The sequence below is a fragment of the Ovis canadensis genome, chromosome 7 (assembly GCF_042477335.2).
Source record: "Ovis canadensis isolate MfBH-ARS-UI-01 breed Bighorn chromosome 7, ARS-UI_OviCan_v2, whole genome shotgun sequence".
Classification (NCBI taxonomy): Eukaryota; Metazoa; Chordata; class Mammalia; order Artiodactyla; family Bovidae; genus Ovis; species Ovis canadensis.
In genome coordinates this window covers 98,887,366-98,912,332 of record NC_091251.1, presented here as the reverse complement: position 1 = coordinate 98,912,332, position 24,967 = coordinate 98,887,366, and the positions used below count along the sequence as shown (strand labels likewise).

At 50.2% G+C, this 24,967-nt stretch overlaps 1 protein-coding gene across 6 annotated transcripts in view; it reads left to right on the top strand.

Moving 5' to 3' along the window:
- POMT2 (protein O-mannosyltransferase 2) overlaps positions 1-24,057 on the top strand; it is a 41,954-nt gene extending 17,897 nt beyond the window's left edge. For 2 of the 6 annotated variants that reach the window (XM_069597169.1, XM_069597171.1), the window contains 16 exons: positions 1,604-1,763; positions 3,450-3,556; positions 4,399-4,481; positions 6,450-6,559; positions 10,471-10,537; positions 13,009-13,078; positions 14,787-14,865; positions 16,030-16,181; positions 16,616-16,707; positions 17,762-17,838; positions 20,885-20,956; positions 21,262-21,321; positions 21,412-21,517; positions 22,339-22,479; positions 22,625-22,739; positions 23,571-24,057. In XM_069597169.1, coding sequence (XP_069453270.1) covers positions 1,604-1,763; positions 3,450-3,556; positions 4,399-4,481; positions 6,450-6,559; positions 10,471-10,537; positions 13,009-13,078; positions 14,787-14,865; positions 16,030-16,181; positions 16,616-16,707; positions 17,762-17,838; positions 20,885-20,956; positions 21,262-21,321; positions 21,412-21,517; positions 22,339-22,479; positions 22,625-22,739; positions 23,571-23,676 — 1,597 coding nt within the window. In that variant the 3' untranslated portion in view covers positions 23,677-24,057. Of the gene's footprint in view, positions 1-1,603; positions 1,764-3,449; positions 3,557-4,398; positions 4,482-6,449; positions 6,560-10,470; positions 10,538-13,005; positions 13,079-14,786; positions 14,866-16,029; positions 16,182-16,615; positions 16,708-17,761; positions 17,839-20,884; positions 20,957-21,261; positions 21,322-21,411; positions 21,518-22,338; positions 22,480-22,624; positions 22,740-23,570 lie in introns of all 6 variants that reach the window. The other 4 variants (XM_069597168.1, XM_069597170.1, XM_069597173.1 and 1 more) reach the window with 3 other exon arrangements.
- Positions 24,058-24,967: the final 910 nt, after the last annotated feature.

Here is a 24,967-nt window from a genome sequence, read left to right as displayed (position 1 = left end):
GCCCATTTTAGATTCTAAAAATAGATTTACAGAAGTTTTCTATAGATAACTTTTATTTTTGCTTTCCTAAGACTAAGAAGATATCAGTTGTCTTTTTCAAGAGTCTTGTTATTTTCACAGTGAGGGTGGATTTGGGTAGAGGTTTATGTTACTTTATGAAGGAGTCCTAATGCCTTCCCCCACCCCACCAGCTAGCCACTCCTGAGCACCATGCTGGTTAGGAGATCTCAGGACAACTTCATTCTTCACGTGCTCTGTCCTAGAGGGGAGAGCACCAGAGTAGGTGTTGCCTGGGAACTGTTTGGCTCCCTGCCCTGAGTCCTGACCCAAGGATGGGAATGATGTACCCAGAGGTTGGCTTGAAGGGTTCACATGGATCAAGAGAATCCCTGCAGGCCCTGGTCAGTCCTAAAGCTGCTCTGGAGGGCCTGGTCTTCTTCCAGAGTCCTTTCCAGATCATCCTTCGCCTCTAAGAGAGTAGAATAAGTCATTGCATCCAAACCAAAACAGCTGGCTCTGCCAAGGCTTTTCCAGAAGCAACCTGATTTCATGGCAGCCAGGCCATGACTTCCAGCTCTCTCTGGGTTTGGCTTATCTTCTGCCTGCACCATATCGCTTCCTAGCTGCCATTTCTTGAGTACATACTATGTGCCAGGTACTGTGCCCAGAGCTGAGGGTTCAGGAACACATAGATCTTGACTGTTAAGGCGCATTTGCTCTGGTGGGGGCGAGGCTGTGGAACCTGGGGGTCTGCAGCTCTGAGCACTAAGTGCTCTAATACAGCAGATCTTGGAACCAACCGCCTGGCTTAGTACCGTGCTCCACTGCTGGTGGCTGTTACATGACCTCTCTGTACCTCGAGTCCTCATCTGGAAGAAGAGGCTGATGACAGGCTCTGCCTCTATGGGGTTGTAGTGAAAGTTAAAGGGTTAATACGGGGTGTGGTAATGGGGCTTCCGTGGGGCTTCTCTGGTGGCTCAGTGGTAAAGAATCCACCTGCCAGTGCAGGAGATGCGGGCTCCATCCCTGGGTTGGGAAGATCCCCTGGAGGAGGAAATGGCAACCCACTCCAGTATGCTTGCTGGAAAAATCCCATGGACAGAGGAGCCTGGCAGGCTACAGCCCATTGGGGTCGCAGAGAGTCGGACACGACTGAATGACTGCGCACCCATGCACGCACTAGCAAAGTGCTCAGAACAATGCCTAACACGTAGTAACACTCAGTAATAGCTGCCTTTTACAGGGGACAGGCCGCCTGAATCCAGTGGGCTTCTCTGGATTTTCCTTTTTCTTCCACTTGATTGGTCACCACTGAAGAATAAGCTCTTGCTTATTTGACGCCCCTTACTCACTTAGCCAGGGCTGCCATGACCCTCCTCCCCAGAAGAATCATGTTCTTACACGGTGCTCTCGCAGTCTCAGGGGTTACACAGACCACATCCGCCTCGGCGCCATGTGTGGTCCCTGAGGTTGGGAGCCCTTGTGAGAAAGGCCACAGGGCAGCCTCTCAGAGTCCGGGGACCTCTGCCCCTCCCCGCGTTGCACTTGCTGTTGAGTTTGGTTCCAGCCGCCAAGCTGAACTCTATGTCTTATTGGTTTTCAGGCCCTTCTCTGCCCCCTGGTGGTTCTGGCTCAGCCTGACTGGCGTTAATCTGGCTGGCGCTCTGGGAGTCAAGTTTGTTGGCCTCTTCATCATCCTGCAAGTGGGGTGGAACACCCTTTCAGACCTTTGGCACCTGTTCGGAGACCTCAGTCTTTCAATGGTGAGAACCCAAGCACTTTTAGAAATGTCTTTGCTCCCTAGAGCCAGCGGCCTTTCTCCACTTCTGCTGCTGGGGGCAGAATGGCTGTGTTCCGGGCCCCAGGCGGGCTGGATCCAGCTGCCCTCTGGAGGGCACAAGGCAGCAGGGGCTGGGCCATGACCAACGGGCTGGAGAGGAAGAAACGGAGAGGATGAACTGACATCCTTGGAGTTCTCTTTTGGCTTTCATTCCTGCATTGGTTTTTAAATGCTCTACAAATGACTCATTGGAAGAAACCCTGATGCTGGGAAAGATTGAGGGCAAGAGGAGAAGGGGGGCAACAGAGGGTGAGATGGTTGGATGACATCACCGACTCAATGGACATGGGTTTGAGCAAGCTCCAGGAGATGGCAAAGGACAGGGAAGACTGGTGTGCTGTAGCTCACAGGGCTGCTAAGAGTCGGACACGACTGAGTGACTGAGCAACAGTGGATGATCCAAGGGGCTCCTGCTCCACTGGGCTCAGCCGTATGCGTGGCAGACGCTGAATGCATGGGGCCTGAGTAAACACAGTGGGCTGACTTCCTGAACTTATGGTTTTCTCTTCCTGACCCAGAGTCTCTGGACTTGGAGGCCAGGAAGGGCCTTATAGTTTATTACAGTATTATTTATTAAGAGCTGACTCTGTATCCTGCATTATGGAAAATGCTTTACCTTTATCATCTCATTTCCTCTTCATAACAATCCCGTGAGGCAGGTAGTTATTACCCCCTTGACAAATGAGGGAACCAGACCTAGAGAGGTGATATTGTTCCCAAGGTCATACAGATAGTGAAAGGTAGATCTAGGATTCAGAAAGGAGAGGCTGACTCCACACCTACTGCTCTGCTGTAATACTTCTCCATCACCTCTGGCCCTAAGTCCCAACAAGTTCATTTAGAAAATATAGACAGACCATCCACTGAGTGTGAGACCCAGAACATGCAGATGAATAAAACAAGATTCCTGCCCTCTAGAGACAATGGAGACAGAGAGAGAAATAAGAATGAAAAGAAAAATATAAGTCATGTTCCAGCCAACAAGTGCTGTGAGAGCACAGAGGAGGGCGCGAGCCCAGGCCCAGGCATTCCAGGAAGGCTCCTGGGGGAAAGCTGAGGCCCAAAGTTAAGATCAGGGGCATTTATTCATGTTCACATGGTGGGTGGGGCCAGTGCAGTGCAAGAAGAGTAGGGAAAGTGCAGGGTGTTGGTGTGACTGGGAGGCAGAGGTAGTGAGGGGTGATGATGCTGAAGATGCAGGTCCCGCCTTGTCAGCAGTCTGGGGACAGCCCAGGGCCCTGGGTGAGCATGTGGACAGGCAGCGGAGGGCTGGCCAGTGTCAGCCCCCGGCAGTGCTTGGTTGGTTGGGTGTTATAAGAAGGCTTAGGGTTTCCACATACCTTTTTCTCTTGATGGCCAGTTTTTCAGTTGTTTCTGATTATGACTTACATAGGGGCTGATGTGCTCAGTCGTGGCTGATTCTTTGCGACCCCAGGGACTGTAGCCCAACAGGTTCCTCTGTCCATGGATTCCAGGCAAGAATACTGGAGTGGGTTGCCATTTCCTTCTCCAATGACTTACATGTAAAAACTTAGAAATAACACACACATCAGGCATAAGGCATAGTGAAGCCTCCTGTGCCCAACGCCGGTACTAACTCTGTTTGCAGGTGACCTTGGGAAAACACCTGACCGCTCGCATCCTGTGCCTCATAGTGCTGCCACTGGCTCTCTATATCGCCACCTACGCTGTCCACTTCATGGTGCTGAACAAAAGGTACCGCCAGAGCCTTGCCAGTGTCTCGCTTCTGTCCTTCTCTTGTCTCTAAGCCTATGGAGGAGCTGCATGATTTCCTAGGTCTGTGGCTGGGATGACCCAAAGGGGACCCAGGGTTGGTTTCCTCCTGGGTTCTGTCTTCTGGGTACCCTGGCCTGAAGGAAGAAGAGAAGGCCTTTGTAGCCAAACTGCCTCTTATCCCTAAAAACGGTCCCCTGTGCTGACCGGGATGGGGGACCCTGAGCACGTACAGCTGGAGTGAGGGTAATAATAACAAGGACACCGGCAGCTCCCATTTAGAAGGCAGCGACTGAGTCAGAACTGTGCTCAGTGTTTGTATACATTATCTCATTTAGTCACAACAGTTCTTTTGATTTGTTTAAATCCCTGATTTATAAATGAGACGTTGAGACTGACTGAATTCACCTGACTAGCGGGGGAGCTGTTGTTTGGACCCCCGTTTCTCTGACTCCACCCCCTGTGTCCGTCCACGACACCGCGCCGCCACTCCCTTGTGCCTATGTGCTCAGGTGCTCAGTCGTGTCTGGCTCTTTTGGGTCTCCATGGACAGTAGCCCTCTAGGCTCCTCAGTCTGTGGAATTTCCCAGACAAGAATACTGGAGTGGTATGCCATTTCCTTCTTCAGGGGATTTTCCTAACCCAGGGATTGAACCCCCATCTCCTGCACTGGTGCGCGGATTCTTTACCACTGCACCACCTGGGAAGCCCACCGCTCCCTTGTATGTCTTTTAAACCAACCACACAGAGCTCTTCCCAGGGCTGCTGGGAAATCATATTTCCACTCCTTTGACTGCTCCCTTCCGCTCCACCCTCCCCCGCAGCGGTCCCGGTGATGGCTTCTTCAGTTCTGCCTTCCAGGCCCGGCTTTCAGGAAACAACCTTCACAACGCGTCCATCCCTGAACGTGAGTGTCTCTTGGCCTTTATGAAGAGAGAAGGGCAGGAGGGATTCCTGGGAGTTGGATTGGAAAAGACGATATGACAGCCTGAGTTACGTTAGATGGCAGAGTGGGAGAAAGATCAGTTAAATCTGGTCTGAGCACTCATGAGAGTGAACAGGGACACAGAAAGGCAGAGGAGGGCGTCCTGAGCAGTGAACTCTTTGATCAGAAGATGGCTTGTCCGGTGTGGCTATGGGAAGACAACAGAGGGAACCTGGGGGCGGGGGAGTGAGCCCTTTGGGGCTAATGGTCAGTTCCCACCAGAGTGTCCTGTTCACAGAGGCTAGTTGAGCACGTGTTAGCCATGTTGGAGGCAATGGGGCCTGGAGTAGGATCTCTATGCGATGTGGCCATGTGAGCTCAGTATATAAAGAGGGAGCGCAGAGCTCTGGAGATCGAAGGTATAAGAGATCACTTCTGTAGGGGGTCAAGGAGCAGGGATTAGAGGCACACAGAGCGAGATAGGTTGGGCCCAGGAGATTGCTTCCTGGAGTCATGGACAATGTCCTGTGGTCTTTCCAGGGCCTGGAACACAGTGGGCCTGCCCAGACTGTGGAAGGAATGAGAAATAGGAAAGCAGGTAAAAATTGGCTTGGAAAGGTAGACGCTGGGTTCCACATTGGCTTTGAGAAGCTTGAGGAAACCCACGCAGTGGGGCCTGTGGGCTCTCAGCTGAGGTTTTCAAAGAAGTCCTTTGAAAAGGGACGGTTGATGCTGGGCGTTGGCTGTGGTCCGAGAAGAAGCTGTAGAAAGAGGAGAGGACAGGGAGAGGTCAGGTCACTGGGGAGTGCGGGGGAAGGGCTTTGCAGGAGCAGTCCAGGGGGCACTGTGGGGTTGAGGGAGACAGCCTAATCAAGACGCAGCTGTGGCCAGCAGTGTGCGGGGCTGTGTGTGCTGGCCAGCACGAGGCCTTGGAAGGATGGTGCTGTGGGGTTATCAAATTCCTACTTGCCATTTAAAAGGCCCGGTTCAGTTATGTTCTCTTCATTAAGCCATCCTCTTCTCACCCTTTGGGCAAGAATTTATTCCTCCCTTCGCTGGGCTCCCACCATGTCACACGTTGTCACACTTTTGCTGGAACACGGGCTCGTCGTCCTATGCTGGTCACTGTGTGAGGTCATCGTCCCCAAGACTGGACTCTGCTAGGTCCACAGCCGGGCCTCCTCCTCCTTTGCATCCACTGTGTAATTGATTCTTTTGACCAAAATGAATGAACAAAGGAGGGCAGGAGCAGCCAGCTCAGGTGCTGTGAGACCTGTTTCCCTGGAGTGGGGACAGGCGGGCAGCCACATTGCAGAGCATGGAGAGGAGGGACAGTCAAGAGGCTTCTTTCCCATAACCCGGGGCCTGTGGTGGGAGGATGGATGCTCTCGGGTAAGCTGTTTACTCTGGGGTTTTTTTTGCTTAAATTCATTGAGCAACTACTGCATGTGGTAGACTCAAAAGGCACAAAATGATATACAGTGAAAAATCTATCTTAACAGCCTCTCTGTGTTAACATTATATCTTGGAGAACATTCGAGATGAAGACATAAATACTTTCTCCTTCTTTATTCCATGGACAAGTTGTTTCTGGTCTTTGCTCTTATAAACAGTGCTTTGATAATAGCATTGTGAAACCCAGCCTCTTCTGAAGTGCTTTGGAGTGGGGAGGAGAGGGGAGGGTGCAGGTGAGACTGTGGTGACCGCCCCTTGAGGTGACTCCCTTGGGGAGGGGTGGGGAGGGCACAGGTGAGACACTGGTGACCTCCCCCTGAGGTGACTTCCTTGGGGTGAGGAGGCAGCTGCAAGTCTTGCTTTCCGCAGTCCTGGGCCCAGTGGAGTCTGTTAGAGGGCTGGGGGGTCCTGTGGCTTCAGAGCCACCCCCAGCCCCGTCAGGGGCCGCATCCACCCCGGGCCAGCTCACACCATCTGCTGCCCTCCTCCTCCCAGACCTGGCCTACGGCTCCGTGATCACTGTGAAGAACCTGCGGATGGCCATCGGCTACCTCCACTCGCACAGGCACTTCTACCCCGAGGGCGTGGGCGCCCGCCAGCAGCAGGTCAGTGGCACACCCGCCCTTCTCTGCCTTCCCGTGCTGTCCTGCTCTGTTTCCCCTGCTGGAAACACCCTGCCCCTGCCTGCACCCTTTTCTCTTTCCCCTGGCTAGCTCTAGCTTCCCAGGCTTCCCCTGGGGGCTTCCCCTCTGACCACCATGTCCCGCCTCTTCCTCATCCTGGGTCAGGTGTGTCTGGTGTGGGCAGCGTTCTCGGAACCCTTGACGAGCCTATGTGGTAACCCTCTTCCCATTGAGCTGGGAGCGCTTTCTTCCTTCCATCTCCTTGCTGTTCAGCTGCTGGCTCCTGGGAGGCTCTGGTGCCTGGCTCGGTGGCCGGCACAGAGTGGATGATGAGCAGAGCGTAAAGGTTATAAGCCCAGACCTGGGAACCAGACTAGTGTATCTGAGTTTGAATCCTGGTTCCAGAAGAGTGTGACTTTGAACAAATTCCTTAAACTTTCTGTGCTTCCGTGGGTTCATCTTTAAATTAGGGAAAAGAAATGGTACTTCTCTCCATCTCTGAGGTTGTGAGGATTGGGGGAGATAATCCATGTGAAGTGCTCATTGAAGGGTTAGCCGTGAGTATCATCTGAACGGGTGAGGGACGCTGTCCGTGTCCACGTGACAGGGCGGTTGGTATGGCTGTGGGGACAGTACCTGAGAGGGAGGAGGGTGTTGGAGAGGTTGGTGGGACTGGCTCGTGAAGAGGCCTCCAGTAGATTTAATTTTGTTCTGCTGACACTGAGGAGGCATTGAAACTTACTAAGAGATAAGATGTGATTAGGTTGCTAGCTTAGAAAGATAGCTCTAGTAGGAGTGTGATGGATTGGAAGGAGGAGCAGACCAAAGGCAATAGTCATAACAGGATGGTGAACAGTCCTCAGGGAGAGGTGGGGAGTGATTCAGGGCCCAGAGACAGATGTCCGGGGTGAGCCATATCAGGTCTGTAGTTTGGGGGTCAGGAGGTCAAAGTGTATGTGTGATCATGCTGGTTCACTGTAATCAGAAAGGGAGGAGGAAGTGTGGCTTGGGAGATGAGTTTTTGGTGTGTGTTCTAGGCCCGGGGCCTGTCTCAGGAAGGAGACGTGAGTGTGTAGCATACAGGTGTAGTGACACAGTGACATTGCCCTGAAGGGTGTGCAGAGAGGAGGGCAGTGTGTAAAGCAGCATTAAAGGTGCGCTCAGAGTGGTGCTGGGGAAGCAGCTGAGAAGGAGGGCGTGGACGGGGAGGCCGGAGGAGAAGAGGAGGGGAGGGTCCGGCAGAGTCTCCAGGGGCAGGAGATGCTGGCAGTTCAGGTGCTGCAGAGACTGTGGAGGAGGAGGCCTGGGCGGGACCGTGTGGGAGGCCTGGCAGCTCTGACCAGGAGGCTTCTGTGGCGTGGTCAGGGCCGAGCTCTCAGATGGGTGACCTGAGGAGAGAGAGGGAGGAGGGGGCTGCAGGGCTGGCTACTGTCCTGAGAAGCTTGAAGTGCGCTTTCTCTTCCTGCCAGATGGGCTAAATCTTTACTCTGTGAGAAACTGTTGCATCTCAAAGTGTCTTATTATTATTTCCTTATTTACTAGAAAGTTGACCCAGAGTATTGGGTTTTGGTATCAGTTTCCCGTTCTGGGCTCTCTGCTTCTCTGTAGCGCAGTGGTTTTCAGCCCTGACTGCGCTTTTTTCATAGAATCCACTGGAGCGCTTTTAAAAAATTCTGAGATTCTTGCTTAATTAGTCTGGGATGCAGCCCATGCCTTGTGTATTTTTGTATCAGTTTTAAGCTTTCCAGAGGAGTCTAACATACAGTTGCCCTTCTGTGGTGATACCTTGCTCCTAATGTCATGTAGTAACAGATGTGGTGCCTGGGAACCCCTATGCTGTGACTTCCCTGGTGGCTCAGGTAGTAAAGAATCTGCCTGCAGTGCAGGAGATCTGAGTTCGACCCCTGGGTCGGGAAGATCCCCTGGAGAAGGGAATGGCAATCCATTCCAGTATTCTGGTCTGGAGAATCCCATGGACAGAGGAGCCTTGGCAGGCTGCAGTCCATGGGGTCGCAAAAGAGTCGGATACAACTGAGCAACTAACACTCACTCACTCATACTGTGCAAAGAGCCATGTTCTGAAAGGCCCTATGAAGCTGGTCCTAGCGTTACCCACTTGAAGCCCATGGGTGGAGACATGAAGTTGTGAGAGTCATCTACAGCGAGCATGTAGGCCAAGGGACAGAGAGTCTGACTTTATCACTGACTGAGTCTCTGAGCCTTCCTCACCTGTGTCTCCATCAGTAAACTGGGGGATTGGACTTAATAACCTCTCAATGTCTTGTCAACAACTCTAGGCCTTGATTTTTAAATGTTTTTAAAGCAAAATTGGAAAATATAGAAAAGTATTTTTTAAAAAGTTAGACATAATCCGAGGACCAGTGTTAATCCATGTAGATTGATGTACAACATTCTACTGTAATAGGATACCTATGTTCCTAGGAGACCTCATATTATAAAAAAAACTTCATTGTTAAAATAAATGTTTCAGTGGGAAAAAGAGGTCATGGACTTATATTCATAATAAATAAATGACTTTTCTAATAGGAATTTTAATAATAATGATTTTTGTAAAAATAAACAAACAACACAGAGTGCACCCATGAGCACCACAAAAGCTTAACATCCTTGAGTAAATTCAGGTTGGGTGAAGTAGATATATGGGCTTTTGTTCCAGAGTTTGAACTTAATTTCTCTATGGCTGCCAAACTTTTAACTTCTTGTATGTTCTTAATACTATTGGCCCTAATATTTTCTGAGAAAGCAAGAGCCACTGAAACAAAGCAGCCATAATATATGAATAATTTTTTTCCTATATGCTAATTCCAAACCACTTTGAAAGTAAATGTCATGTTTTATCCAACTGGAGTTATTAAAACTCACATTGTAAGAGAGAGGTGTTTATTTTTGTTGCTTCTGAGTGTTTATGTGCTTGTTTACATGCTTGACATGATTGTATGTATGTAGTCTATCCTGGGAGCTTTGGATTAGCTGGCTGGGTTTGAATCCTGTCTCTCTAGTTGACAAGCTGTGTGACCTTGAGTGGAATTGCTTAACCTCAGTTTCCTTATAAGTAAGGTGAGGGTAACCATTGTACCTACAGCCTAGAGATGAGACGTGCCCAGTGCTTAGCACAGGGCCTGGCAATAGATGGTAGCTGTTTCCAACAGCAGCATTTTATAAGCCTTTTCCTGTGCTGGTAAAAAAAATAATAATAATAATAAAAAAAGCCCTGAAATGTTTTCTGTGTAATATTCTTTCCTGTGGACATTCCATCATGTTAACTATTCCTTTGTTATTGGGGTTCCCAAGATTTTTGCTGGTGGATTAATCGCAGCATTAATACGTGTGCATGGACGTACACACACATACACACATGCCATTTTTAAAAATTAGCATATACAAAATGGCTATGGCTAAAATTTCAGGCTTCCAGGACAAGATATTAATAGAGCTTCTTCCATTTCATTTGACCACATTCTAGAAAATATAACAGCCTGAATTTTTCATGTCGAGAGTTTGAGGCATGGTCTTGATGGCTTTTTAAAATGCGCTAAATCCTCTTTGTGCTGCAGACTGTGTTACACTGCGTTGTCATGTTTCCTGCCTCAAGGAGGCTGGAGCTTGAAAGACAGGATGCAGGGAGGCACGAAGAGACCAGTCAAAAGGGCTTTTGTGGGAAGATGCCTCTAAGTGCTGAAGGAAGGAGAAAACCACACTTACCAAACGCTGCTTCTGGCCCATCTGGAAACACGGCCACTCGGGTGGGTGGCTGGGGCTTCTGAGAGAGCCCGGAGCAGTCCTGGCTCACTGCTGACTGTCCTGTGGCTGACTGTGCTGATGGTAACACTCTCCTCCCTCCCACCTCCCCTTCCTTCCCCTACCCCACCCAGGTCACCACCTATTTGCACAAGGACTACAACAACCTGTGGATTATCAAGAAGCATAATTCGAACTCAGGTAATGCAGCAGAGAACTGATGCTTCTATTGTTACTTACGCTGAGCCCTCCTTAACATTCCTCATGCTTCCAAAAGAATGGTTCTAGGATGGGCTTTCCTGAGGATTCTTTGCCATCTTGACTGATCTCAGTTATCCTTTCAACAGTGATTTATTGAGCCCCCGCTATGTCCCAAGGACTGTGGTTGGTCTAAGGATAAGTAGTAAGCTAGAGTGATAAGATCGGGCCCTGAGAGCTGTCATTTTGAAGCCAGAGAGCAGGCTGAGCCTCAGACTTGGTCTGGATGAGGTTCCCTGGGCATGTACCGGGGACACACAGTCGCTGCGCTCGTCTGATTTGGAGCACAGCAAGCCGTGCAGTCCCCAGCGTGTGGTATGGCTTGGCTGTCTGGATGTGATAGAGGGCCACTGCCCACTGCTTGGCCCAGGCCTGGGCCAGTCAGTGGGAGACCTGTGGGCCTGCCAGCCCTCTGGCTGGCCTTGTCTAGGCCTGCACAGCTGCCTCTGACCACCTGGGCGAAGCAGCTCTGAAGCACACCTGGGCTCCTGGGGCTTTGTGACAAGGGCTGTGTCTGTGTCTTCTGTGTTTTGGACAGACAGCTGGCTACTTGCAGACTGTGCCTTCTGCTTCAGTTGAGAAGAGAACAGAACAGAGGGCGTCTCCCACTCACCTGCCAATTGTCTTATGCCGCAGGTGTACACTGTGACTCCTCGGCAAACACCACCTGGCTCAGCCTGTCTCGAGTCAGCTGCTCCTGGTCTTCATGGGGAAGTGGCAGCTTCTCATCTGAATTCATCTTCTCTGTTCCTTTCCCCAGCTCCTCTTATTGCCATGGTTTTCTTACTAGAAATGTGACCGACATGACCAGTGTCTTTGCACCTGCTCCTCAGTAATATGAATATGACACCATTGTGTGCCTGTATACTCAGTCACTTCTGTCATGTCCAACTCTTTGCGACCCTGTGGACGGTAGCCTGCCAGGCTCCTCTGCCAGGTCTGTTCCGTACCTTATAAGACTGGTATAGATTGTGCTTTGACTTAACAGGCCAATTATAAGTGGTCTATTGCAATGAGGATTTATGAGGGAAGACCAGCTTTCTTTCTAAAGTCACGTGGGCACAGACCAAATCTTTAAACATCCCTGTTCTGTTACCCTGTTGTAGCTTCCAGGTTAAGGTGGCTGCATTTCACCCAGTAATGAAGGAGTCATGTGAAGGCAGGTTGCCTCAAGCACTTGGGAAGTGGGAACTGTCTTGATGAAGGTCTCTGTGTTCTTGATGGCCGTGAGTGCCCCTCCTCTACAGGCCCATGTGAAGTAAAACTTCCCTCCCCGTTGATGTATCTGATCTGTCATCTTGCTGATTATTCTTTTTAAGAAACCTTAGAAGACAGCGTAGGAATGGGGATCTCTCTAGTTGAGTTCTCTAATTCTCTTGCGAGCCAGTGATTTGTCCTGACAGATCTCTTTCCTGACCTTGAGTGTTGGTGTCCACTCCTGGGACAGAAATTTGCGAGGATCCTTCTGTGTTGCTCTGATTCCTGCCACTTTCCTTTTCCACTGTCATCACTTCATTAGATCTTCATTGATCTTGACTTTTTGATGATATAGAAGTAGTCCTTTTCTTCCATCATTTTCTTTAGTTCACGTTGATCAAGTCTATTGTCAGAGACAAGATAATCACTAGCAGAATATGCAGGGTTTAATGTTTGATTTTGAAGAGAGCTGTGCAAATGATCATTTGCTTAGAATTAATATTTGGAAGACTTTATTTTTACTACCCAAAGGAAAATCTTATTATTTATCTTCCCAGCTTAAAAATCTTCTAGTTGGGGGCTTCAGTGCTTGGCCATTAAAAGCCGCATTTCCCAGCCTGGCATACACAGTCTTGCCCCACTTGTCCATCCCCTGGCCGATTCCCACTCTCCTTTCTGCCCACCTTAACCATGTGAAGTCATTTGCCATTGATCAAATGAGTTTTTCTCTTTCATACCTCTGTGCCTTTTCCCCACTCGTTCACCTGACATATTCTCCTTCTCCTTTAAGAGTCTTTTCCAGCATTATCTCTGGGACACGCTTCCCTTCTCCTCTCAAGACAGTTGGCTTTGATCCCACAGCATTCTGTCAGCACCTCGAACAGGACTTAGTAAAGTAAATGTCGCTCAGTCGTGTCCGACTCTTCGCGACCCCATGGACTGCAGCCTACCAGGCTCCTCAGACCATGGGATTTTCCAGGCAAGAGTGCTGGAGTGGGTTGCCATTTCCTTCTCCAGGAGATCTTCCCAACCCAGGGATTGAATCCAGGTCTCCCGTGTTGTAGGCAGATGCTTTACCGTCTGAGCCACCGGGGAAGTCAGCAGGAACAGGACTTACCACGTTGTAAATACTATCACTCTTTACTGGTAGGCCCTCGATTGATACTAGTTTAATGAGCGAACGATTTTGGACATCAGTGCTTGTTTCTTCTTAGCAGATCCCCTAGACCCTTCACACCCAGTGGAGTTTGTGAGACATGGAGACATCATTCGACTAGAACACAAAGAGTAAGTAAATTTGCTGTTTGGCATAAATGAGTGGTTTGAGCGCCAAAGGTAGGGAGCTCTTTTAAGCAGGAAATAAACAGAATCAGATGTGGACCAAGGCCCTAGTAAATGGAGCAAGGCTGCTATGCTAAAATGGGAGAATAATTACTGTGCCTATTTTGGCTTTGGGAAGCTTTGGACTTTGAGTTGAACTTCGAGGGTATCTTTCAGTTTCCCTTTGCCCAGGGGCAGCAGGGGGTGGGGGCAGTATTTGAATGGCCCAAAATTTCTTCTTAAGGGGTTGCCTTTAAAAAGATATGAGTCTGTTTCTGAATATGGCAAACTAGTTCATTTCTCCAGTGTTCTCCCTGAAAATAACTAAAAATGCCAGAACAATGTAGAAACATCTTCTGAAAAGCATAAAGAACCGACAAGATAGTAAGGAATTACTACATCAAAATCTCAGTGAAAGGGGAAATACAGAGAAAATGTGGGATGCTGTGGCCCTTTCTGCTTTGAGCCTACAATCTTGAGTTTTGGTTTTTGACTGCCTCTTGAGAGAAGTTTTGAAGGCCAAGCTTTAGGCTCACCTAAAGTGGTGAGTTATTGTCATCTTCACTTCAGATTTATAACCCCCAAACGCTTGGTGTTAGGGTAAATCTGCCCTATCTACCTATATTCAGAGTTTATTTGGGAGGTCAGAGTGCCTTGGGGGTTAAGGTTTGTCAGGGAAACAAAATCTGATTCCTGAGAAGTAGTGATTACCAACTGATCTTCATATGGATTTGCAATCCAAATTCATTTTACATGGATTGTCTCAAAATCTTCAAGGCATGAATTTAAATGAACATAATCCTAGATGTGGTAATGTCTCCTAGGAACCTGGCCAAAAGCAAATGTGAACCCTCTTTTGGGAAAGAAATGTTGTTATCCATTCCTATAAATAGTTTTTCAGTAACAGTGCACCCCAAAAGTAACCAAACACTCAAGGAAATAGGGCACTGTGTACAAAATGAATGGGAATAGTAGATGACAGAAGCAGCCCTGCAGAAGTTTCATGTGAATTATCACATACAGATTTTTAAAATAAAATCAGTGGTCATTATATATAGATATAGATATAAAAGCAGTGTTTTTTCCCTAGTCAGTAGGATTATGGATACTTAAATTTTAATTTTATTTTTATAATGAACATTGACTACTTGTTATAGATAAAAGTAAGGATTATTACAGAAAGCAAAAGTAATTAAAATCTCAGGTAACCCTCCACTTCCTGCACAGATCCCCATTTGGTAAAACTGACAGGAGCAGAAACAGTAGATGAGAGGGAGGAGGTTTGCCTGTCTCTGGCACATGTGGATTACAAATTTTAATTTTCTTCCCCCTAAAGCTGCCTCATAACTCAGACTAGCTTGCCTCAAACCACCAATGTGTTCAGTCATCCCCTCTCCCCCCTGCTCAAGTTATGGGTGAACAAGAAGTGAAGCCTCTTTCTTGGCATGTGGTCCAGTACTCCTGTCGGTCTGTCCCTCCTGGCTTGGGCAGCTCTCCAGTTCTCTGGGTATTTCTTGTGAGTGAATGGGCAAGAAGGTCCTGGTTTGTTGGATTTTGTAGTTTGGATTCTAATTTTTCTTCCCTGAACAGATGACTCTGAATATCCTGGGTAAAAGAAGAAACATCACACATCTCTTTTCTTCAAGATAATGACACTCTCTCTCTTCATTTCTAGGACTTCTCGGAACTTGCACAGTCACTATCACGAGGCCCCCTTGACCCGGAAGCACTATCAGGTCACTGGCTATGGCATAGTAAGTGAGCCACTCGAGTGTGAGCAGGACGCCAAACATTGAGGGGCCTGGCTCAGTGCCATGAGGTGGAGCACGCCCTTCCCAGAATTCCGGAATGTTCCTAACGATTGGTTGCACAGGGACTCTTAGCATTCAGGAGCTTTTTGGCTAGGCTTGCTGTGGGAAAGGCCGCCTGTGAAGTCTAATTTTTTTCCATCTCTTGCCTCTATAATAACCATGCCATTTTTATGTTCTGACACATAATAAATGTCAAATATGAATACTATTTGAGTCTCTTTTAAAATCATAGTGTACTTAGAAGCCACAGGGCCACAATATGAACCCAGAAGAATAGACAGGTCTATCCTTTGCCAGATCCCAAATTCTCATTGGCTTTATTTTTACAGATTACCTCTCTGTTCTGCAGAGGAATATTGTCTACCTTGCTTTTGGCTGTTTACTTCTTGGGGTGATGCAGCTTACTGAGGAAGCTCTATGAGTATTTAGGACTTGGGAAGGAGTTTGAAACCAAAAACACCTAGTGAGAAGATAGATTTATGACTAGCTGTCTAAGCTCCCTTCCAAGGGCTTTGGTGCTTCAGTAAAGACTCTGGGTTCCTTAAGGTAGAGTTCCCAATCCTCTTTCCATTTGCTTATCCCACATTATAATAGAGCCAAGACTCTGAACTTAGGTTTCTGGTGAGCATCTCCTGATGAGAATTAGATACAACTGTCAAAATTTCCACAGTTTGATATCTAGGCCAGACATTCCTTAGATGGATGAGTGTCCGTATGGCCATGGTGACGGATGCAAATGACCCAAATTTATTTCTGTTGGTTCATGGTGATGTCTTGAGTTTAATTTAAGGGCAGAAGCATCTATTTAGAACTTAAACTGTACTTCTGCGAAGTGAAGAATTGGACTTCAGGTTCCAGGCTTCATACTACTTTTCTTGGTTGTGATAGTGAGGCCTGGGGAAATGGCAGTTATGTGGGATGTTCCTTGGGATGTTTCTCTGGCCCTCTTTTTCTCCTTCCCACCTCAGTCACTTAGGCCAGTTTGGTCTTTGACCTCTGTAACATGATGGCATCTGAAAGGCTGACCATCTCCCTTTTTTGATGCGCCTTCTCTGAAGTCATCTTATTAATATTTTCTTTGTATTTTTTTCTTGATTTATGTGGCAGAATGGGTCAGGGGACTCGAATGACTTCTGGCGGATTGAGGTTATAAACAGAAAATTTGGAAACCGAATCAAAGTGCTGAGAAGTCGAATTCGCCTCATCCATTTGGTCACAGGTTGTGTCCTGGGCTCCTCGGGAAAGGTCCTGCCCAAGTGGTAAGTCTCTGGGGTTTTAGCATCCCAGCAGTGGCTCATGCTTTTCCTTTCACACTTATAAGGAGAATGCCCCAAACTTCCATTCCCGAATGATCAGTGTTCACCTCGTATTTGCTTTGTCTTTCTGGTAGGTGGAAGGAGAAAAGGCATCAAGAACTTTATGGAGCATAGAGCTCCAGAGTTCCTGTGGTGTTTTACGTGTTGTAATAGTTGAGCATTTATATCTCTGGCCTGTGATAACTCTCTGGTTCTGTGTCTCTAAACTGGGCATGATGTATGCTAGACTACTTCTGGGATAGTCATGGAGCAGAAAAGTGAGAGGCTGGAAAGAGCATGGCCACTAGGTTGGAAAGAGAAGAGTTCCATGCAGCTGCAGTACTGCTGTCTGGTGAGTTTCAAGTCTTCTGAGAGACATCTGTGACTCCTTTTCACAGGGGCTGGGAGCAGTTGGAAGTCACATGCACACCATACCTAAAAGAAACCCTCAGCTCCATCTGGAACGTGGAGGACCATATCAATCCCAAATGTGAGTGAGGTCATGTCCTGGGCTGGCTCTGAAGGGAACATCTCTAAGTCACACTCATCTGAGGAAAATAACCCTTTACAGATTCTGCTGCCATGGTATCTTATTGTTGCATTATCTTCCTTTTTTAAACCTAGTCTCTTCATATGAATTGTCTGCATGGGCAGCTCCTTTTTCTTCCTGCTCACTTAGACTTCCTATCCTTCTTAAGCTCTTCTCCCACAAGTGACCGGTGGCCTCACTCGGGGCCAGAGCTGGTTGCCTCTCACTGGGGTTGACTCTTCCTGCCGCCTGCAATGCAGGTCCATCCGCTTGCCTCCTTCTGGGCTCTCTGTCCCCTCTGTGGTTACCTCCTTAACCTCAAGGCTCAGAGCAAGCTGGTGCTTTCCCTCTCTGCCCCTGCGTAGGCTCCTCCCCTCCCCACATCCAGCCGAGGCTATTACAGAAGGTGATGGCCACGGCCCTTGATCGATCCTGTATTTATACTCCCAGGCTCCAATCTGACATTTCCAGTCCAGTGTCGTTTCAACTCGAGTCTCTGAGCTCATCCTCTGCCTCCTAAACTACCCCCTTTAGGCTTGATTTTTCTTCTGCATGCTTCCCACTTCATTCTTACCACCTAATTTAACCAACCAGCTAATTAACTAGCTAATTAAACAATTCACTGACAAGTATGCTGGGAGCCTTGTAGGGCCCTGGGGATGCCTTGGTGAATGAGATAGGCTGGGTCTCAGTCCTCACGACCTGCTTCTGGTGTGGGAGCCGCATTTGGGGCAGCACCATCATGAAGGGTGACAGCCCAAGGGCTGTGGGTGCCTCCAGTGGAGGGTGCGGTGAGGGGGGGCGCTTTTCATCTGTTGCCATTGCCTCCCTCAGAATGCCTGCTGAGTGCTACAGGCTGAGGGAATGATGGAGAATTCCTCAGCACTCTCACAGGCTTGTTGGCTTGTCAAGAAGGTTACACTCAGACCCTGGCAGCAGAGTGGATATCGTGGACAGACAGCTATGAGGAGAGGCTGTGTGAGGAAGGTTCACGCCTCTGTCTTTCTTTTTCCAGTGCCGAACATCAGCCTGGAGGTGCTGCAGCCCAGTTTCCCTGAGATAATGCTGGAGTCCCACTTGGTGATGATCCGGGTACTGTGACCCCTTCCCACTGGGTAGCTTCTCTAAGAACTCTCAGGCATCCGCAGATTTGGATCACAGATCAGTAACCATGCTATAGGCCCGCTGCCCTCTTGTGGAGGACTCTGAAAGTGTCTTCACATACTGACTTAAACTTGGTCTTCAAGGGCACTAAATGATGGTGGTGATGCTGCTGGTGGTAACTGTGTGAACACTTACTTAGCTTCTGTGTGCCAGGCACTACTGTAAGCACTGCACGTGTATTAACTCACTCACTACTCATTACAGTCCTCCAGAGATTCCTGTCCCCAGTCTACAGAAGACAGACCTGAGCACAGAGGTTAAGGAACTTACCCAGGGTCACAGCTAAATGGAAGCGGTGGATCTAGGCCTGCAGAGTCAGTGCTAGTGACCACTACACTCCTCTGTCTCTAAGTGATTCTCAGATCTGTTCAGGTGGCAGAGCCTCTGAGCATCACAGTGCTCTTGGTTGAAAGTCATGAGACACTGATAGTTGATTGCATCATAGGAAATTAGAATCAGCTAGGATGAAAGGCCAGTGTGAGTATGCTGTTTATATGCAGCATAAAATCCCAACCAGGACCCCACTCATGTTCCCAGAGAAACAAACTGCATAGGGGAGCATGGTTGATGCTTTTCAAGGTTTTAAAGACTCACTGTTTGTACTCTGTCATTAGTAGTTGACAGCTGACATAGGTTTAAGAACAATTGAGAGACCAAATCTTTAAATTGAGAAAATTCTACCCACCAGCTTAAAATTTCCTCTTTGAATTGGAAAAACCCTGCTACAGTTTTGATGTAGAGGGAGAAACCTCTTTACTGTGACTTCTGGAAAACGAGCGCTCTGCAGGAACAATGTTTAGAGCCAGGTTTGTGGACCTCTGCATTGATGCAGAGAGCAGTAGCACTTGTTATTTCTTTCCTGGCGAGCCATTGTCAATTGGTCACTCCTGGAAGTGATTATGTAAGCAGCACTTGGTAAATACAGTTGACTTATTTCAGCAGATTCAATTTAAAAATTCAACTTTTGTCATTTTTGTACATTGGGAGGTGATGAGTTGACAGTAACCGATCTCTGGGTCACTTCTTCCCTGACTCTGTGCTTGTAGCTGTCACTGTGGCCTGATGACAGAGCTCTTTTGAATATATGCCTGTCAGTCGAAATATCATTTTAGGTCTGGGTAGAATTTTAAGACCAAGTCTAAATAAATAGTCTTATTTCTTTTTTCATTATCTAAGAGGTGGAATCAAAGAAGAAAAGGGACATAAGGAAACTTTCTTATTCAACGGATGTAGAGTCACAGTGGGGAGAGAGAGCAAAATAGAAACCACAGGGCATCTGTTAGCCAAGCAGGAGTCTCAGGCCTGGGCAGAGAAGGCACCTTGCCTGCTGAGGTTAGCTGGAACAAGCCTCCTGGGTACTAAGCATAGAGAACAATGCACAGATATACAGATTTTCCTTGCTTCCATTTCTTGGTTTACTAAAGGAGCTCGGTTTCTGAAGAGTTTAATGTGTAGGATGCCCTTGGCTTGTTCTAACTCTGGCTGGAGTCCCTGGGTTTAGGGCTGAACCGTACTGGCTAGAAGGAATTGATTTCCCTCAGCAGCTGCTCTGGGGTCCAGAATGATTCATTCTTCATTGTGAGGTTCTTAAGATGGCCATAATGGTTGAAGGGCTGTGCAACTAGCCCCTTTGGGTCTGACACCCCGCTGCACTTTCTACCCTGAAGGAGCAACCCAGCCACCCTAGTGAGGCCTGCAGATGACTCCTAAGCCCTTGAGGCATTGGGTTAATAAGGCCCTGGCTGGTGGTTCAACGAACCAGGCTTGGATCTTTCTTGGGCTAGACCCGTGGTCCTTAGTAGAGCATGATTTGTGCCTCTGAGGGGGTATTTAACGACTTCCAGAGACGTGTTTGGCTGGCATAATGGTTAGGGGTGTTCCTGGTATCCAGTGAGTAGAAGCCAGGGATCCTCACCACTGTACACTGCACAGGTCAGCCCCCACCAGAGACATTTGCAGCCCAAAGTGTCGTAGTGCCCCAGTGGAGAAACTTTGACCTGACTCCTCCTCCTCAGTCTGTCTGATGACGAGGCTGGCACCATCCTGCTGGTTAGCATCCAGGATCCTGACCCTTTTCCTTCTTGTTTTAGCGAAGGTCTGATTTTGCCATATGAAGACAGGTGATTAGATATTCTTGGCTGGTGGACTAAAGGGACTGAGATTGAGTCCTTCAGACTGAAGTGTGCTTTCTCAACCAGGGGGTAATGCATTCTTAGAGGGCGGAAAAAAGGAAACAGGTTTTAATGTATAAAACACAGGTATTCATTCATTATATAAACAGATATACAGAATACCTACAGTATTAAAATGTCATGAGGGGACTTATTCTGCTGATTGTTTTGCAGTATATACCAATGTTAAGTCATTATGTTGTGTACTTGCAACTAATATAATGTTATCTATAAATTATACCACAATAAAAAATGCTTTAAATGTCATTGCAAGGGAGTATTTAAGGAAAATATATCTTAAAAATATTGACTGGGGACAGATAGTAATGAAAAAAAAAATTACTGAGAAACACTAGGCTAAAGTAACTTTTCCAGAGTCCAGGACTTAAGAGTTCTGGGTTTGGGTTTGAAATTGGCCTTTCAAGGAAACAAATAAGTGAGCCCTGATTTTACACGCCCCTCTCCTCATCCTCTTGACACCTTATCCTTTGCCAGGAAGATGGATATATATTTTGTGCCAAGGGAAACAGGTCTGTCATGCCTCTTTCCCTCGAGCAGAGAGAGTCTGAACGGACTGTCTCTGCCGGGAGATGGAGGCCTGCTCGTTGGGCGAAGTGGGGCAGCTGTGGTCAGCAGGTGTGCGGTGACTGAGAGTGACCCCTGACTCTCCCCTGCCAGCAAGGAAGAGGAGAGAGGGCTTGTCTTGACATGTGGCCACACATCAGAGATGCCCGACCCTCATGTTCCTATCGGCCTTCTAGAGCTCTGTCTGGACCAGCTTTTTCCTTACCACTTTCCTGCAGGGAAACAATGGTCTCAAGCCCAAGGACAACGAGTTCACGTCCAAACCCTGGCACTGGCCTATCAACTTTCAGGTAGGGCCCAAAGCGAGAGCTCCTCCCCGGGAATGGAGCCAAGGAGGAGGCTGTGGAGCCTTGCTGGCGGTGTGGGGTGCCGGGGTGGGGAGGCAGGCCTCGCCGGGTGGAGGGTGGCCAGAGATGGGCTCTGCTTGTGCTCTGCTGGACCCAGCCTCCCCAGGGAGCTCACGGAGAAAGTGCCTGCTCCAAGCCTCCTGCCCAGGCTCCCTCTGTGTGACAGGTGGCCCGTCTTCCTCCCCTGGAGACTCGTGTGGCTGGGAGGGGCTGAGCCCTGTGTCCAGTCTGTGTCCTTTGCTCCACAGGGCCTGCGCTTCTCAGGGGTCAATGACACTGACTTCCGAGTGTATCTGCTGGGTAACCCGGTGAGTGTCCCGCGTGCTGCGGTGGGGCCCTGAGCGTGCCCGCGGGGCGCTGCTGCCTCCTCTCACCCGCCTGTGCCCATCTCCCTGCAGGTGATCTGGTGGCTGAACCTGCTGAGCATCGCCCTCTACATCCTCTCAGCGAGCATCTTTGCTGTGGCTGTGCAGAGGGGCGCCCATCTGCCTGTCAAGGTTGAAGGTCTGGTTCCTGGGCTCCCCTGCCCCCACCTAGCAGCCCGCAGGGTACCCGCACTTGGGGAGTGCCTACCTGCTGATGGGCCATCCTCTGCGTTTCCCTCCCCTTCTTCCCTTTTCTTCTCTGTGACTTTTTAGAGCTCAAAGCACCAGATGCCTAGCGCTGTGTTAAACTCTGTATCCTCCCAGCAGAGTTTATTACCTCTGTTTATGGATTAGGAAACCAAGGCACAAGGAGGTTGAGAACCTTGTCCCAGTAGGTGACAGAACTGAGGTTCACACCCAGGCGGTCTGCATTCAGAGCCTTCACTGTTGACCTCTACACTCTGTGCACGACTGCCCATTTTTTCTCTTCTGCTCTTCTGTCCTCTAGTCAGGAGGAAAGCAGCCCCCAGGCCATGGGCCGCAGCATCTGAGACGTTCACACAGGTCCTCTGCTGCCTCTGCAGCTCCGTGTCTGCAGACGTGGTCCCAGGCCACCCCTCCCCACCCCCCGTCCTCCCCTGTGCCCACACCTCTGCCCTGTCTGGCTGCAGGGATCTGTGTGGCAACAGAGATGCAGGAGCTGGGGCCAGAGGCCGGTCGGCCTGCTGCTGGGGTTGGGCCCCCCTGCCGGGGATGCCCAGGCCTCCCAGGCTGGGGAGTGAGCAGTTCCTTCTCCTGCCAGCCGCCGTAGGGTTGTTCACCCTGTGGGGTGAGGGACAGAAGGCCCACTCGGGTGATGTGGCTTCTGTGAGTCACATGGCAAGGAAGGGGCAGAGCTGCACGGGGCAGGCCCCATGCCCATCCCTGTCGGCTGACCGGGCTGTGCTGCTTGGGGCCCAGGGCTGTCCCAGGTCCTGCTGCGAGGAGGCGGGCAGCTCCTGTTCGGCTGGATGATGCATTACTTCCCCTTCTTCCTGATGGGCCGGGTCCTCTACTTCCACCACTACTTCCCCGCCATGCTCTTCTCCAGCATGCTCACAGGTCAGCACTGCCCTCCAGGACCTGGGTGATGAGGGTGGGCAGGCGGGATGAGACCACCGTGGAGCGGCGGTGCTGGGAGGGGCCCATCTGCCTCCCCAGAAGACGTCCTCTGATGGAGCAATGAGGGGTTTCCGTTCCTCCCCAGGCCTTCTGTGGGATACCCTCCTGCGGCTCTGTGCCTGGAGCCTGGCCTCCTATCCACTGGCCAGATGCGTGCACGTGCTGGGCATCCTGACCCTGCTCCTGGGAACTGCCTACAGGTGAGTACCCCCTGCACCTGCATGGCCCGCCCCCCAACCCCGAGGCCTCAGCCCTGGGTGCGTTTTGGAACCCCTGTTGAAGCACACTGGTGCCTGGCTCTGTCTCCAGAGGTTGGTTCTGGTTTTGTTGAGCCTGGTTTGGGCCCTGTCAGCCACAGTTTCCAAAGCCCTGCACGTGACCTGAAGGGGCAGCAGGTAGAGAAACGTGGACCAACGCCCTGCGTTTGTGCCTCTAGCTGGTAGCTCCCGGCTCTGCACCTCCCTGGCCCATGCTGGAGAGCACCTCTCTGCAGTCACCTGGCTCCCAGCTGGCGCGGCTCTTGGCGGGGGGCAGGGGGGCAGGTGTAGAGGGTCACCAGGGGGTGCGGTGTAGCTCAGAGTAACTGCAGGGAGGATGCTGTTTGGCAGGCTGCCCCCTCCCCCATCTCACAGTCTCACAGATCTGTGGCTGAGCATCACTGGCCTTGAGGGGCCAGGGGCAACATAAAGTCCTGAACTGGGAATAGTGGACCTGTGACCTGAGAGCACGTCCACATTTTAACAGGGAGTCTGGGCCACACAGCCCATGACCAGACCCTGGCCTGCTCTGTCTCCTGGGCCTCTTGAGAAGAGCCCTTTTCCCTTACTGTCGTTACGTTGGTCTCTTTCAAGGTCTCAGAGTATGGTGTCCCCAGGTGGTGAAGTCACACAGGCGTGCTGACACGTCGGGGCGGGTCCCGTAGGTAGAGAAGGTCTGAGGAGCTGAGAGTCAGGGGTCTCAGGGCTCCCTGCCTCCACTGAGGCCCTAGGGTGCCAACTGCCCCCCAACCCCCCGCCGGTTCTCCCCTGCAGCTTCTACCTCTTCCACCCTCTGGCTTACGGGATGGTAGGTCCCCTGGCCCAGGACCCCCGAAGTCCAATGGCCGGGCTCAGGTGGCTGGAATCGTGGGACTTTTGAGGCCACTGCAAGGACTCCAGCCTGAGACCAGGACCTTCGTGGGGACGGCCAGCTGTGGAGCCAGTCCCCGGACCCTCCCAGCCATGGAGGAAGCAGCCCGAGGAGCCTGTGGACTTCTGCTGCCTGCCGGCACCCCACCCCGCGAGTGCAACCCACTGGGGAGCATCGTGGCCCTACTCCTCACAGAGACTCCTCCACTGGGTCTGCTCAGCCACAGACGACTTCCCTCTCAGGCCCATCCCCTGTGAGCGGCGTGAGGAAGGATGAGTGTGGGAGAGTGTGGGGGTGAGTGTGAGCGTGTGTGTGTCCGTGTGCTCTGCAGTGTAGACCGTGACTGTGGACAGTGGAGCGTCATAAACTCTAAGAAATTGTCCAGGGCTACAGTAGTATTTTCTGGTGTTTTTTTCTCACTGGATTGGGTTGTAAGATTCATCAGAAATTCTCAGCTCCAGGAAGGCTGACTACTGACCGCGCCTTGGGGAATCACCTCGGGTGGAGCCGCCAGGATTGTCAAGGCTGTGCCGCCCTCCTTCCCACAAACAAGCAGATCCTTAAGCCGAACACCCCAAGCTGGAGGGCCCGCCTCTTGCCTGCAGTGTGTGCTCAGGGGCCTGGGTCCCAGCGCAAAGCAGCCCCACTGGCCCTCCTCAGCCTTTGGCTCCTCACCGTCTGGGAACGCCGGACCTGTGGTTGGTGAGGGGCACAGCACCCCGTCCCTGGTGCTGTGTCCTCAGGGCCTGGGAGCCAGGGGCAACTAGTGGTTGCCCATCCCCTTCCTTCTGCATCCAGCCTAGCTGTGAGGTTGGGACCCACATGCTCCCGCTGGCCCCTCTCCTAGCACCCAGGTGAATGTGTGGGGTTGCCTGGGCTCCTGGTGGGGTGTCAGGGGCCGGGTTGCCCCGGCCTTTCTGGGCTAGTGTTCCTGTCACTCACTAAGCTTTCCCCATTCTTCCTTCTCTGGTCCCCCGTGCTGAAGCCCTCCTTTCACTGTTTCATTCCCCTTCCTCTGGGTCACTGTTTCACCAATCTCCTTTTCCCCAAGGCCCCAGAGCACCTAGACATGCATCAGAACTTCTTTTTACCACCTTGAAGCCCAAGCAGGCAGCTCAGAGCTGTTCCTTTTGCTTCTTCCCTAGATGAAAAAGAGAAAGAAAACCCTTGGGCCAGAACTGAACTAACCCAAGGCTAATCCCTCAGCCCGCTTCCATCCTCCTGGTGCATGACAAAGTATTTTTTTTTTTTTGTCTCAGAGGACTATAACACTTCAGGGTTTAATGATGAACCTCTGCTA